Source organism: Ranitomeya variabilis, chromosome 1 (genome assembly GCF_051348905.1).
Source record: "Ranitomeya variabilis isolate aRanVar5 chromosome 1, aRanVar5.hap1, whole genome shotgun sequence".
NCBI classification, from domain to species: Eukaryota; Metazoa; Chordata; class Amphibia; order Anura; family Dendrobatidae; genus Ranitomeya; species Ranitomeya variabilis.
The window spans coordinates 1101648776-1101665375 of NC_135232.1; the positions used below are offsets into that span (position 1 = coordinate 1101648776).

General features: G+C 40.9%; 1 protein-coding gene across 3 annotated transcripts in view; it reads left to right on the plus strand.

The window, feature by feature from the left end:
• The window catches only part of LOC143793269 (uncharacterized), a 78724-nt gene that overhangs the window by 41392 nt on the left and 20732 nt on the right, over positions 1–16600 (plus strand). Inside the window, exons 9-16 of one of the 3 annotated variants that reach the window (XM_077280097.1) lie at positions 1378–1422; positions 2354–2401; positions 3424–3498; positions 5405–5464; positions 7265–7324; positions 7814–7864; positions 11791–11904; positions 12346–13792. In XM_077280097.1, coding sequence (XP_077136212.1) covers positions 1378–1422; positions 2354–2401; positions 3424–3498; positions 5405–5464; positions 7265–7324; positions 7814–7864; positions 11791–11904; positions 12346–12389 — 497 coding nt within the window. In that variant the 3' untranslated portion in view covers positions 12390–13792. Of the gene's footprint in view, positions 1–1377; positions 1423–2353; positions 2402–3423; positions 3499–5404; positions 5465–7264; positions 7325–7813; positions 7865–11790; positions 11905–12345; positions 13793–16600 lie in introns of those variants that run through there. The other 2 variants (XM_077280095.1, XM_077280096.1) reach the window with 2 other exon arrangements.

Sequence of the window (16600 nt, forward strand, 5' to 3'; positions counted from 1 at the left end):
TATGGCAGAGTCGCCCAACGGAAGACTCTCCTCAGTGCAAGACATATGAAAGCCTGCATAGAGTTTGCTGAAAAACACATGAAGGACTCCCAGATTATAAGAAATAAGATTCTCTGTTCTGATGAAATGAAGATAGACCTTTTTGGTGGTTATTCTAAGCGGTATGTGTGGAGAAAACCAGGCACTGCTCATCACATCCCAACAGTGAAGTGAAACATGGTGGTGGCAGCATCATGCTATGGGGGTGTTCTTCAGCTGCAGGGACAGGACGAAAGGTTGCCATTGAAGGAAACATGAATGCGGCCAAGTACAGAGATATCCTGGATGAAAACCTCTTCCACAGTGCTCTGGACCTCAGACTTGGCCGAAGGTTCACCTTCCAACAAGACAATGACCCTAAGCACACAGCTAAAATAACAAAGGAGTGGCTTCAGAACAACTCTGACCATTCTTGACTGGCCGAGCCAGAGCCCTGACCTGAACCCAATTGAGCATCTCTGGAGAGACCTGAAAATGGCTGTCCACCAACGTTCACCATCCAACCTGACGGAACTGGAGAGGATCTGCAAGGAAGAATGGTAGAGGATCCCCAAATCCAGGTGTGAAAAGCTTGTTGCATCATTCCCAAGAAGACTCATGGCTGCACTAGCTCAAAAGGTGCTTCTACTCAATACTGAGCAAAGGGTCTGAAGACTTATGACCATGTGATATTTCAGTTTTTCTTTTTTAATAAATTTGCAAAAATTTCTACATTTGTTTTTTTCAGTCAAGATTAATGTGTACATTAGGCTACGTTCACATTTGCGGCCAGCGCCGCAGCGTCGGGCGCCGCAGCGGCGCCGCATGCGTCATGCGCCCCTATATTTAACATGGGGGCGCATGGACATGCGGCGCACTTGCGTTTTGCGCCGCATGCGTCGCTGCGGCGCCCGCGTCGGGGCGCAGAGGACGCAGCAAGTTGCATTTTTGCTGCGTCCAAATTCAATGAAAAAAACGACGCATGCGGCGCAAAACGCAGCGTTGTGCATGCGTTTTGCTGCGTTTTTGTTTGCGTTGTGCGCTGCGGCGCCGACGCTGCGGCGCACAACGCAAATGTGAACGTAGCCTAAATGAGAAAAAAAGAACGTTTCTGAATTTACCAAATGGCTGCAATGAAACAAAGAGTGAAAAAATGTAAAGGGGTCTGAATACTTTCTGTACCCACTGTATATTTTAGCATTTAATAGAAAAAAAGTCCCCAAAGTTGGCTTACCGTAGTAATTAAAAGGAATTAATTGTTTTGTAATTATTCTTATTTTTGCATAAAGTAGAAAACATGCAAAATGCCTAAACATAAGTCACATATGTTTTCTTAAAATCAATTAATGTATATTGTAGGTTTAAACGTAGCATTGTCCTTGGATGTCTGTCCGCCTACTCCAGGTATTTACCCACAAATCACTTACTATCCCATATTGATCTATCTCTGATCACAAACTTACAGATATTCAATGGATGCCAAACGCAACGTCATTTCGATGTTCGTTTTGCAAAGGAAAATCATGACATATTACAGGTTCCATGGCTGTGAAAAACATATATACGAGTTACCAGTGCATTATTTTATGCTGCTCAGAAAGAGTGACGGCCGCCGTGATGGACTTGTGTGGGACCGTTCATTCCTCAGCAGGAGAAGTGTCTCAAATAATTGCTGGAAATTTCCAATTTTTTTTTTAGAACCTATTCCCTTTTTAAAAGAGTATTCTTAAGTGTGAAAGTTATTCCCTCCATGGAATAAGAGACGGTCTCCTGATCGCTGAGGGTCTGACCGCTTGAACCCCCACTGATCCCAAGAACCGAATGGACCGGTGGTCAGTCATGTGTGTTGTCGCTCCACTAATTCTTAATGGGACCACCGGATATTGCCAAGTGTTGCGCTCGGCTGGTCTTCAGCACTTCTATAAGGATTAACGGAGCGCTAGTGTGCATAATTGGCCACCACTCTATCCACGTAGGGCTCTTCAGAGCGCCTCTTCCTAGGATTGGTGGGGTTCCATTAGTGATCTGGAAGTTCTTCTGTATTTCAGGAATAACTTCCACATTTGAGAATACCCCCTTATGTCCCATCTCCCATGAATGATCCCAACCCGCCTGCAATGACCCACAGTCAGGTGTCGTCTACATAAACTCTGCCCCTTGTTCTGTTCCATAGTAACTCGGAATTTGCCAAGATTGTGTCTGAAAAATTGGGATAGTCCCAGCAAATGTGGAACTGTTGGCAGCTGCCAAATCTTCTGATCATTTTGTATACAACTTATATCTACCCTTATACTTTTCAAAGCTGTAATATTAACATTTTAATATTCTGTTTTAGTATCCCGTTCAGATAAAAGCACTGAAACATCCAAACGACCAATCGCAGGTTTTTATGTCACCTTATTTATTGCTGTAATATACTTATTTCTTTGTATTTCGTTATCACCTTCACAGCAAACTCTATATAAACACGGCAGACAGAGGAAATTCTTGCACAAGAATTTATCTAAAGATTGAATTCCCACTGGATTTCCCATATTCCATTGGCATTAAGTGTATCCATAGAGCTCCATTCGCCAAACCTAAGGCTGAAAGAGTGTCCTTTTGGCCTCCGTTTTGGCTATCAAGAGTACTGACGAGCTGCCATTGCCGTATTGCAGTAAATTAGAAATTATTTGAAATCCTTGGGAAAGACTTAAAAGAAAAAAAGAAAAAAAAAAAGAAAAAAATTGTTTAAATTCCTCCCTTGTTACCAACTGAAAAATGAAAAAATATAAATAATATATATATATATTTGATATCACCATATCCATAATAGTACAATCTATTTAAAATATAAAATTATTTAACCAATGAGGTAAATTGCTAGAATATATACATTTATTTTTTAAAATTATTTTACAAAGGTCAGAATTTTGTATTGCACAATGAATACCATAAATCATATAATCCATACAATGACTGAATTGCCTTTCTTTTCCCCAGTTCACTTCACTTGAATTTTTTAATTCCCATTTTTTAGTATCATATTATAGTCGTGGCACATACACTTGTTTAATTGGACTAGTAAAAAAGTTGTGCTAAAGAAAAGGTGATTTTTTTTTTTTTTTGCAGTTTAAAATGATCCTCTTCCTGATGAAAATAAATATAACGGTGATGGGCACTTTTAATTTTTTTTTTTTTTTTTTCGTTTTTGGTATTTAATGGAATCTCAAACTGTTAAAAATCTGAGCTGATCAATTCAATTCTAATATATAGAAAATATATTATATCATCTCTTGTGTTTAACCTACAGTAGAATTTCATTTTTTAAAACCTTTCAAGACACCACTGTCTTCTCTATAAATCAGATCTTATTGTAATTTAATTTTGTATTGTTGTTTAATATTATTTTTTTACTTTTTTTAGATTCTCGATTTTCAGTGATGGTGAAAAATGAAACTATGGAAGAATTTGAGGAGAGCTCCAATGAACCATCCACAGGTAAGTTCCCATCAGTAAATGAATCTTCAAGGCTAACACAGGCTTCATCTGTGATATTCGTGTTACTCAAGTCGTCTACAACCATACAGACAAGTATCCCAGGCACAATGTACAATTGACAGGACCCATCATCCAAAAATGACATTTTCTTTAAAAATGTTTTTTTTTTCTGTTAAATCTAATATTTTTTTTTATGGATAGGGTGCAATTTTTTCCCCTCCATTTCACAATCTCTATTAAAAATAAAAAATATAAATTTTACAGTTTTCACATTGAGGCTTTTTTAGGCTCCTAAGGTCTCTTTTCGTTAAGACTGGCCTCTTATCCGCCAGTCTAAATGATGGTCGTCCAGGAATAAGATGCACACGGCACTTAATGAATTTGGTGTACCTTATCGGTGGTGTGCGCCTCAACGCTCCTCATCAGAAATGTTACTCCAGGCAAGGACTGGAGTTAATTTATTCATTTTACTTATATAGCGCCATTCATTTCACAGCACTTTACAGACGTCATCATCTGTCCTCATTAGGGCTCACAAAGCAAATGCCCTTTCAGTTTGTCTTTGGAAAGTGGGAGGAACCTGACGCAATGACGGGGAGAACATGCTAAAGCCCGGCTGAACCCGCCAATATCGATGGCTTTGGCCGACCAAACAACATGGGAGATGTCAATTGGGCATGTCCAATTTTGGACTGCCAATGGCTTTGTTCTGTCGGAGAAAACCAACCGACAGACATCTCTGCTGGCGGCTTTCTCATGAATGACACAGGAACGTTCCACTGAACGAGTGCTCCATTTGTAAAAAAAAAAATTAAAAAATGGCCAAGAAGGCTGCTGGCTGAATAATCGGTCAAAGCATTGTTCGGCTGATGATCGCTATCTAATACGTATGCTCTGTCTTAGCTCTGACCTTTTATAATCTGGAAGATCCGTCAGAAATCTGTACATATAAATGCAGCTTAACTTCCTGTATTGGCAACAATACATGAAAATCACCCACAATGAGCAGACCCCAACCCCATCTTTTCTATTGAAGCATCTAATGAGCGTGTGCAAACGTCATTGTCAAGAGAGGGGGACCTATGACCTCTCCTATTGTGATTGGTGGATCCATTGTTATCAGCTGCGTATACAGGTGTCACCTGTCACTATAATACTACCTCTGCTGATAACAAGCCTGCTGAAAACTCCTCCTGAAAGGACAGGAAGTATGAGTCTAAAAATTACCAAGTGGCCAGTGTAAAAATTGAAAGAATACTAAGTTCTGGAGATTTTTTTTTAATAATCAAGATTGTATTATGGAAAAAAAACATTGCTTAAATATTTTTTTTTAGAAATACATGAAAGACAATTTTTTTTTTCTTAAACTGTGTCCAAGGAAAAATCAGACATGTGCACGGCCCCAAAGAATAACATTGTGCGATATGATGTTTTGTCGAATCGCAATCGGACGGAAAATATGGTCGTCTGCACGAGGCCTTAGCATCACATTTCTTTGTCTTCACCAACACAACATATCCTTGGATTCAGACTCACACTGGCCCACAGGAGAACAGGGGAATCCTCCGGCGGACCCCCGTGCAGGAGCGGGCTCTCTACTCCACTTATATGAGAAGTAGTTGGCACAATACATTTGTTTCACCATGTGCAGAAAAAAATCATCTCAACTTTCATTTCACAAACTAATCCATTTATTATTCTATAGAAACATAGGAAAAATTTGTGAATGAAGGTAATGTGATATTTACATGTAGCTGAACAGTAGGCATTCCAGAGTCAATGTTATTGGTGGGCCCTTGGCTTCCCAGTCTGGAACTTCTCGGATTTCTACACATTCACAAATTATTCCATCTCCTCACTAGCTCGCAGAACTTATCTTGAGTCATTAGATTTTCTTCTGTTGCAGTGTTATATGGAGATGAAACCAATGACGTTGAAGAGAATGATTACAATGTGCCTTCCAGAGGTGGATATCTTTTTTTTTTTCTTTTTTTTAATGTGGTTATGGTTATATGATTTTGTTTTTGCAGCAGTTAAAACCATGTAAAATTAATCATAGAATCATAGAATGTTAGAGTTGGAAGGGACCTCCAGGGCCATCATGTCCAACCCCCTGCTCAAAGCAGGATTCACTAACCCATCTCAGACAGATGTCTGTCCAGCCTCTGTTTGAAGGAGAACTCACCACCTCTCGTGACAGCCTGTTCCACTCATTGGTCACCCTCACTGTCAAAAAGTTTTTTTTTCTAATATATAATCTGCATCTTCTCCCTTTCAGTTTCATCCCATTGCTTCTCGTGTTTCCATGTGCAAATGAGAATAATGATGATCCCTCTACACTGTGACATCCCTTCAGATATTTGTAGACCACTATTAAGTCTCCTCTTAGCCTTCTTTTTTGCAAGCTAAACATTCCCAGATCCTTTAACCGTTTTTTGGGGGACATCATACTTTGTAGTCCGCTCACCATTCTGGTAGCTCTTGTCTGAACTTGTTCCAGTTTATCAGTGTCTTTTATTTAAAATGTGGTGCCCAGAAATGGACACAGTATTCCAGATGAGGCGTGACCAAGGAGGAGTAGAGGGGGATAATTACTTCATGTGATCTAGACTCTATTCTTCTCTTAATACATCACAGAACTGTGTTTGCCTTTTTTTGCTGCTGCATCACACTGTTGACTCATGTGCAGTCTGTGATCTATTAGTATACGCAAGTCTTTTTCACATGGGCTGTTGCTTAGTTCTATTCCTCCCATTCTGTAGATGTCATTTTGTTTTGAATATACAACAGATGTTTTTCCTGGTAGAAAACATTTATGTATAGATACGCCTGTGTGTCTACAACATAAGGACAAAGTGATAAATATTCTTCTGAATAGATCTTTTTTTTAATGTAAGACTGTAATTCAAGTACACCCTGACCACGAGCGTTTTTTATTTTAAAGTGTTATTCTTAACATTGTAATTTACCAGCTATCCACCAAATAGTTGATAATTTGACGATCGATTGGGGGTCTGACTACTAGGACTTTCGCCAATGCCCAATACAATGCCCCATCTGGAGCAGTGAGCCGTGCAAGCACGGCTCGGCTCCATCAATTCTCTATGGTACTCTTGGCCATAGCCACTGCGTCACTTATTGTCTGTATTCATTTCTTTCTGTCATCTCACATATGTGGCCACCCGTCTATTCAGATGAGGAATTTTAGAGCCCTGTTCTTGGATCAGTGGGGAGCCCTGCACTCGGACCCTCATGGATCAGCAAATTATGATTTATCCTGTGGATACGCGATAATTTGCGATATGCGGTATGTTGGATTTCAACATTCCCTGTCCTTCTTTCTCAAGGGAGATGAGCTACTGATAAAGATGCTCTGCAGCAGTGTATTGCCATTTTCTCATAAAGAAAAATGATGTGCAGTGGTGTAACTTTCGCACCCATTCCCTGGAGATTAGGGGGCACCAAAAAGCTCCCTTTTGGCCCATATGAGAAGACCAGTACTAGTCATAACCTAGCCTTTTTGCAGATATTGCATTTTATTGGATATTGCTGGTTTCTTGGACCATCACTTATTTGAATCACTGGCATGTCATTCTATATTTGGATGCCTTGGCATTGCAACTTGGCTCATTATTTTTTTGACAAAACCGAATGAAATCCTGTATAATTCAGTATTTCACCAAATAACATACCACTATATGTTTTGGACCTACATGTGCTTATTTTATAATGTTTAAACTACTTTTTTTATTATCTGTTTTTAAAGTGTCTGCAAAAGAAAAACCTCTAGCCCTACCTGAACCGGACTTCATGGATCCTTCCCCCAGTTAGTGCTACAACACTGTGGCTCTTCACTACCACAGGAATAGTGTTTTTTTTGTCTCCATTTGGGTCATCGGGCTTCTCAACTCCATATTTAAGGTGTTGGTGGTTGTCTCCATCCATCTTCTTGTTAGTGATCTACTTCTTCACTTTCCTTCCCAATTGCTTAGTTATCTACTTCTTCACTTTCCTTCCTAATTGCATTTTCTATTGATCTGGATCTTTCCATTACGAACGATGACGAGCGATCACATTTCCGAAAGACTTAATACATAACATTGCTCAAAAGTCCTACCCCCTCCAATGCTAAAAAAAACGGACTCCTGAAATGCCCACTTACAGTTGAGTGGTGGTTCCATTCATGGTCTTGATTTTTGAGACTGTGAGATGGCGGACGGTGCTCTTTTTTTTTTTCTCAAGCAATACCATAGACAAGGAAATAATTTGTGCTTTTTTATGTTTTGCATTAATTTTTCTGATACTTGATTTACAGTGACCCCAAATGATGAAACTCACAAGAAGGACTCTCGTGTACCTCTCACAGGTACGGTATTTTATATTCACTTCAATCTTAAAGGGAACCTGTCACCCCCAAAATCGAAGATGAGCTAAGCCCACCAGCATCAGGGGCTTATCTACAGCATTCTGTAATGCTGTAGATAAGCCCCCGATGTTACCTGAAAGATGAGAAAAAGACATTAGATTATACTCACCCAGGGGCGGTCCTGCTGCGGTCCGTTCCGATGGGCGTCACGGTCCGGGCCTCCCATCTTCTTACGATGACGTCCTCTTCTTGTATTCACGCTGCGGCTCCGGCACAGGTGTACTTAGTCTGCCCTGTTGAGAGCAGAGCAAAGTACTGCAGTGCGCAGGTGCAGGGAAAAGTCAGAGAGGCCCGGCGCCTGCGCACTGCAGTACTTTGCTCTGACCTCAACAGGGCAGACTAAGTACGCCTGCGCCGGAGCCGCAGCATGAATACAAGAAGAGGACGTCATCTGATGAAGATAGGAGGCGCCGGACCGGACCGCGACGCCCATCAGACCCGACTGCAGCAGGACCGCCCCTGGGTGAGTATAATCTAACCTCTTTTTCTCATCTTTCAGGATACATCGGGGGCTTATCTACAGCATTACAAAATGCTGTAGATAAGCCCCTGATGCTGGTGGGCTTAGCTCATCTTCGATTTTGGGGGTGACAGGTTCCCTTTCAAGGCTACGTACACCTTTTTGAATATTTTTTTATTGTTCATATGTCAGAATGTTAAATTATGCAGATTTCCAAATACTCTTCATTAGAAATTGTTTTCTGCTATCTCTATCAATGAAAGAAGGATCTGCAATGAACAATGTCTTCTCTATCTCTAACAATGAGAGAAGGATCTGCAGTGGACAATGTCTTCTGCTATCTCTAACAACGAGAAAAGAATCTGCAGTGGACAATGTCTTCTGCTATCTCTAACAACGAGAAAAGAATCTGCAGTGGACAATGTCTTCTGCTATCTCTAACAATGAGAGAAGGATCTCCAGTGGACAATGTCTTCTCCTATCTCTAACAATGAGAAAAGAATCTGCAGTGGACAATGTCTTCTGCTATCTCTAACAATGAGAAGGATCTCCAGTGGACAATGTCTTCTCCTATCTGTAACAATGAGAAAAGAATCTGCAGTGGACAATGTCTTCTGCTATCTCTAGCAATGTGAGAAGGATCTGCAGTGGACAATGTCTTCTGCTATCTCTAACAATGAGAAAAGAATCTGCAGTTGACAATGTCTTCTAGTATCTCTAACAATGAGAGAAGGATCTGCAGTGGACAATGTCTTCTGCTATCTCTAACAATGAGAAAAGAATCTGCAGTGGACAATGTCTTCTGCTATCTCTAACAATGAGAGAAGGATCTGCAGTGGACAATGTCTTCTCCTATCTCTAACAATGAGAAAAGAATCTGCAGTGGACAATGTCTTCTGCTATCTCTAACAATGAGAAAAGAATCTGCAGTGGACAATGTCTTCTGCTATCTCTAACAATGAGAGAAGGATCTCCAGTGGACAATGTATTCTCCTATCTCTAACAATGAGAAAAGAATCTGCAGTGGACAATGTATTCTGCTATCTCTAACAATGAGAGAAGGATCTCCAGTGGACAATGTATTCTCCTATCTCTAACAATGAGAAAAGAATCTGCAGTGGACAATGTCTTCTGCTATCTCTAACAATGTGAGAAGGATCTGCAGTGGACAATGTCTTCTGCTATCTCTAACAATGTGAGAAGGATCTGCAGTGGACAATGTCTTCTGCTATCTCTATCAATGAGAGAAGGATCTGCAGTGAACAATCTGTTCTGCTATCTCTAACATTGTGAGAAGGATCTGCAGTGGACAATGTCTTCTGCTATCTCTAACAATGTGGGAAGGATCTGCAGTGGACAATGTCTTCTGCTATCTCTATTAATGAGAGAAGGATCTGCAGTGGACAATGTCTTCTGCTATCTCTAACAATGTGAGAAGGATCTGCAGTGGACAATCTCTTCTGCTATCTCTAACAATGTGAGAAGGATCTGCAGTGGACAATGTCTTCTGCTATCTCTAACAATGTGAGAAGGATCTGCAGTGGACAATGTCTTCTGCTATCTCTATCAATGAGAGAAGGATCTGCAGTGAACAATCTGTTCTGCTATCTCTAACATTGTGAGAAGGATCTGCAGTGGACAATGTCTTCTGCTATCTCTAACAATGTGGGAAGGATCTGCAGTGGACAATGTCTTCTGCTATCTCTATTAATGAGAGAAGGATCTGCAGTGGACAATGTCTTCTGCTATCTCTAACAATGTGAGAAGGATCTGCAGTGGACAATGTCTTCTGCTATCTCTAACAATGTGAGAAGGATCTGCAGTGGACAATCTCTTCTGCTATCTCTAACAATGAGAGAAGGATCTGCAGTGGACAAACAGGAAAATATTTATAGTATTGTGGAGAACAGAAAACACATGGAGAGGAGCTAAATATAGTGTGAGGCTACTTTCACACTAGCGTCGGACGACGCACGACGAATTGTGTCGTTGCGACGTACCGACGCTAGCAGTGAATGCACCGCACAACGGGGGCAGCGGATGCTGTTTTTCAACGCATCCGCTGCCCCATTGTGAGGTGCGGGGAGGAGGGGGCGGAGTTCCGGCCGCGCATGCGCGGTCGGAAAAGCCGGGAACGACGCACCAAAATAACGTTACAAGCAATGTTTTTTGGTGGCGACGGTCCGACGTAACACGAAGCAACCGTCGCACGACGGTTGCGACGTGTGGCAAAGCGTCGCACTGCGTCGCTAATGCAAGTCAATGGAGAAAAAACGCATCCTGCAAGCACTTTTGCAGGATGCATTTTCTCTCCAAAACGACGCATAGCGACGTGCAGTACACGACGCTAGTGTGAAAGTAGCCTTAGAGCTATGCTGATACATAAATGTAAGTGAAGAAAGCGGTACCCTGCAAATGCAGAAACCTCACATCCAGCCTATATTACTGCGAGGGATACTCCCATGAATGAAAAATCTAACACTTAGATAAGGTTGTAAACTGCATAGCAGAGGGTCTGAAAATTAATGAAAGAATGAAGTGCAATTTTATTAACTAAAGTAAAAAAATTATTTTATTATGTCAAAGGTGTTCAGGGTCTTTAACTCCGTAAAACAAGTGGACAGGATTAACCATGCTATCTCTTCAAAGATAGGAATATGGTGGCACTCAGATGTCATTACAAGATTAATCTTTTATGCCATATAGTTAAAAAGCGTGGAGCTCATGGATTTATATTAACAACCTCAGTGCCAGGAAGCAGCATGACAGTCGTGGGTCTTCTGATGACCCCCATGTCTGTCATTATAATCCTCCTGTGAACGCCGGCCTGTTGTCAGTGTTGGTAGAAGATTAAATACAAGCGATCAGTCCATCACAGCTTCTCCTCAGGAGATTATTAAAATTTTGTAAAAATTGAGGATAAAATGTTTTTTCAAAAATATTATTATTTTTTTTTTTAAACAAGTTCAAACTACTCTCAGAAAATGACGACAAAAGCAAAAAAAAATAATATATATTTTTTTTTTTTTTTTTTTTACAAATTTCAGAATTTTTTTTCACCCTAAAACAATTGTGGCATTGCACTTGTTTTTTTTTTTTTTACAATTTTGCTCCGCCTATTTTGGGGGTTTTGTGTGAAATTATGTCCAATTCGTCTTTTATTCTCGTTTTTTTTTTGGGGGGTCCCGATACAGACAAAGGAAATAAAGATGTGTAATTGCAATATTTTTCTGGGAGGAAAACTTTATTTTCTGAAACAATTTCAAGGGTGCCAAATTTTTCATCCATGACGGTATATCATTTATTGTATGTGTGATGGTGAATAATTTGTGTTCTAGTTTGTATTTGTTAGAGGAATTTTGGATCGATTTATTGACCCTCACACCTTCACTCTGCAATTCCACAGGTTCAGACGACACGTTACCAACTCCAGTCAGAAAATGCAGATTGCAGCCTATTAATTATTCTGAGCCACCGGATTTTGACGTGGAAGTCAAAGATGGAGAAAGGAAACGCAAAGGTTTGTATTCTATAACCTGTACATGAAGATGATGACAAATTATTTTAATATTTAAAGTTGAATATTGCTAAATATTCTAGAAATCCTCTATTTTAACTCTATAAACTTTATTAGAAAAGCTTATTTTGAAGACAAAAATGCAATAAGTTACTGACTGTGGGTGTGTTCTGGGGACATTGTGAACCATTCATATGCTCACATTGATCTCCTTGAGGCCTCCACATTGAGGCCTCCACCATTTATGGTCCAGAACAGCCAGAGGTCTCTTGACCTGAACTCAACGGCCTCATATATAAATGTTTGGGTCTGGAGACTTGTGGCGGTCAGCCCGGACTGTGCGTCTTAGACTTACGCCACCCATATCCGCAGGGTAACGTTCAAATGAATGTACATTTAGCATTTCTATATAAGATCATATGTTAAGTCTTTTACCCGCTTCAGGTTTCCAAAGACGCCAAATGGTTAAAAGGCATTTTCCAGTCTGAAGACACGCCATACTTATACAATACGAAGTCGATGGGAAGGCTTAAAAGAAGGCCGGGCGTCTATTTGAGTGTTTTTTTCCAGCACAGTTGTTTGAAAAATCACTAGTGGTTTCTTCATTATTCAATGTAGTTAAAAATAAAACTGGAGAAAAAAAGCGATCAGGAAACAAAAAAAACAAAAAAAAAATGCTTCAGGGAAAAAAATAAGACCTGAAGCTTCTTCCTCGTGAAAAACTCGGTGGGTTAAAAAAGTATCTGTTTAAATGGACTCTTACTTTGCATTTCAGAAAGACTGTGTTGGTGGGATCTAATAAAGCCGATGCTTCTTGCATATCGAATGGCCAAAATTCCCATTTATGTCTAATAGAGGGATGACTGATATCATAGGCCAAAGTTCCCTATAGACGGGATTGTGTTAGATCTGTTTGGTAAGGTTCCGTTCACGTGTCCATTCCATTCTTATGAAAAATAAAATGTTACAGGATACAGTCATTTAGATGGGTATTTCTGTTTCCTAAAAAAAGGCATATTTTCTGTTTTGCTGTCCATTATTGGATGGTAGAGTAAGGAGGGGGCGGGGACCCTCCTATGCTTTCCCCTCTTTGGTCTACTAATTGTGTGCGGTTCCCTAATGTTCATTAATGTGAATGTAATTGATGTGTTATGTACTGTAATATAAATGTACTATGTGTTGTGTATAAGATTAGGGCTAGGATAGGATATAAGGTAGTATAGAACAATAGTGGGGCTAGAATAGAGGGGGGCATATTAGAGATAGAGAATAGGAATGCTAGCTTAGGTACAGGCAGCATAGGGGTTTTCCAGAGGGGAGGAGTTAACAGAGTAGTTTAGTGCAGAGCAATAGCACATAGGATAGAGACTTCCTGGTTAGGCAGCAGAGACCGGGTAGCCTTGCATAGGGCAAGGAGTAAGAAGCAGCAGTGGGAGGGACAGTCTGCCAGCTGTGGGGATAAAGCTGCTATGCAGGAAGGGGCCCCAGGCTGAGAGTCGTGCATTGGGCCATCAGCTTAGGCCTCTTTCACACTTGCATCGTGGCTGCTCCGTCGCAATCTGTCGTTTTGGGAAAAAAACGCATCCTGCAAATGTGCCTGCAGGATGCGTTTTTTCCCCATAGACTTGTATTGCCGACGGATCGCGACGTATGGACATATGTCGTATCCGTCGTGCACTGGATCTACCGTGTTTTGGCAGACCGTCGGCACAAAAAAAACGTTCAAAGGAACGTTTTTTCGTACGTCGGATCTGCCATTTACGACTGCGCATGCGCGGCCGGAGCTCCGCCCCGTCCTCCCCAGACCTTAGAATGGGCAGCGGATGCGTTGAAAAACTGCATCCGCTGCCCACGTTGTGCAGAAATTTCACAACACAAATCTCACGGCAGGGTAAACACACAGAATAAATAAATAAAAAATATGTAAGAACCAAAAATTGCTGAATAATAATTACTGTGTGTACCAATATGGACTAAGTACAGGACATCTCGGCAACACATAAACACAGGAAAAGAACAAAAAAAACGATAGCATGCCCAAATTGGAAAATAATGCGTTTATTTGAAATAGGGATACACCAACTGGTGGGGGAGGGGAAAAGAGATACCAAAAAAGAGGGGCACTGTGCCAGGAGACGGAAACATATGGCTATAAAATACTCCAGTGATTCATAGTACTGAAACCATGAAATAAATAAATATATAACACCATTAACGGAAATAAATCATAAATAAACAAATATATGAATGACCACAGGGAAAAGTGCGGCAGGTATGTAAATGGAAATACACTGTAGACCCAATAAGGTGCAAGTGCAAGGTGACTCAAAATGGTAGCCACCGCTAATAACTATTCTATAAATAAAGTACCTGCAGTGCTTGCAATTAGTATATTATAACAACAAGATTGAGGCCACATATGCTATTATGCTATTACCTGTGGATGGTGTAGAGACCGTCTCCTGGATGTGCCTGACCCCGACGCGCGTTTCGGCGTCAGCCTTCGTCAGGGGGTGCGTTGGTACGGTGCGCCGACGCTTAGCGATGGACCCATACCAACGCAAGTGTGAAAGAGGCCTTAGACAGGACCGTTCCAAGGGGAATCCAGGGTCTATGACCGGGGCAGGTGAAGCTGAGATGGCGAATCTGGCACCTTTTCCTACTGAAACCGGACGAGGGAATGGTAGGAAGCTGGTGTGGGACTGAAGGCACGGAAGTGGGACAGAGAATGTCCAGAAGTCAGGCAGGGATTGCCAGAAGAGAAACAGAGTTGTCAGGAAGAACCGAGGATGCCTGGAAGGCAGGGAATGTGCAGGACATGTCGCTCTGTATATTTTGTGCTGCAAATGTGATGGATACCCTTCTGCTTAGTAAAGTTAAACCATTGGAAAAGACCTTTGTCTCTGGAATGATTTGTGGAGCTCAGGAACGTAGAGCCGGAGTGACAGAAGCTGAGGGGGACTCTGATAGTAAATGTGAGTGTACTGTTGGGTACGCTGAACATTCAGAAGAAGGGACATTGTATTTCATCTGTGGGGCGCCAGAGTGTGGGAACACTACTTGCCACGACTACCACCCTGGCCGCCTTAAAGTACAAAAAAAACAGAAAAAAAAATTGTCTGATGTTTTTTTTTTTTTCATTAAAGTGAACCTGTCAGCAGGATTGTGCACAGTAACCTACATACAGTGTAAGGTCAGCGGCGTTACACTAATTAAAATGATACCTGGTGATGAAATCCGTCTTCTGGTTGTTGTTTAATGAAAAAACCACTAGATGGCAGCAGAGTAACTGTCATCCAAAGAGAAGCTAACCAAAAAATAGATTTAAAATCAATTTATTGAGAATAACATAACAATATAAATAAATATATATATATATAAAAAAAGCTACAGCATATACTCTAGATAGTACCTCATGGGAGGAAAAGGGGGAAGCACAGTACAAACAATGTCCATAAGGACAGATGAATATGTGTATCCAAGGAGCACCTACCTACCTATGGTCTAAACTGGGCCTATAAATCTCTAGGTGCAGATCGCATCCACTATAGGAAAAATAATAGCAGGTCCCAAGTACATAGGCAGACTGAAGTCTCCGTACCTACCACTCCCCATATGCCTATAATGACAACAAATCGCACATGGCATGAGGAGAGGAAAGGTATACAGAAGTGCTCACCAAATCAAGAAGTGGCTGATGTGCGTCCTCCCACGTCTCCTTCCCAGCGCCCCGACGCGCGTTTCGCCCTGGCTTCTTCCGGGGGCGTGTCCGTACCCAGGTAGAGTGATTATTTATGGAATCCCTTAACCAATCCCGTGCCGAGAATCCCCCGCCAAATGACGTCGGCAAGTAACAAGCGGTCTTCTGAAATGACCTAGCGGCGCATGCGCAGATCCGGCTAACTCCGGATATAATAGCCCTTCATGACATCCGCCCGGTGAACCGCAGTGGAACACAAGCGGTTCGGTTACCACCTATGGCGCTGTCAGAAGCGCACGGAGATGGCGATCCGCGCATGCGCACAATCACACAGGAGACAAGGGAACTACAATACTAAATGACTAAGTGTCAAAATGAAAACAAAAACAGGAGGTAATAGCCCCAAGGGTAATAAGGTTCTCCATAGATGGATATATAGGCCAAACGCAACTGAAAAAATAAACCCCATAGAAACTAACAAATAAATAAGTAAATAAAGTGCATAGATGACAAAAGTGCATATAATAATTTAATAATTAATTTATTAAGTGAGTACAAAATATATAATGACCAAAGTTACCCAAGCTTATACTAATGTAGGCAAAAATGCCGTGTATATATACCCTCCAAAAAATAAATACAATGGATTGAAGAATATAAAGTGCATTAGTGAATAAATAAATATTATTAAAGTGCATAAGGCTATTTAGCAGCCAAAAGGCCAAATGGAGAGAAAGTGCCGTCCAAAAAGACGTAAAGTGAGGCGTGCAAGGAAAAGGGGGGCTAGCCTGACCCATCTAATAAACCCTATTGATAAATAAATATAATATATATATATATAAAACGGTTGATAACAAGACATCCATCATTACACATAGAAAGCATATCCCACTCACATAGGTCTCCATAAAAAACATATAAATATACAACATAATTCCTCATAGACAACCTAATATATATATATACACACATAAAATGAAGAGAATACCCCCGAAAGGG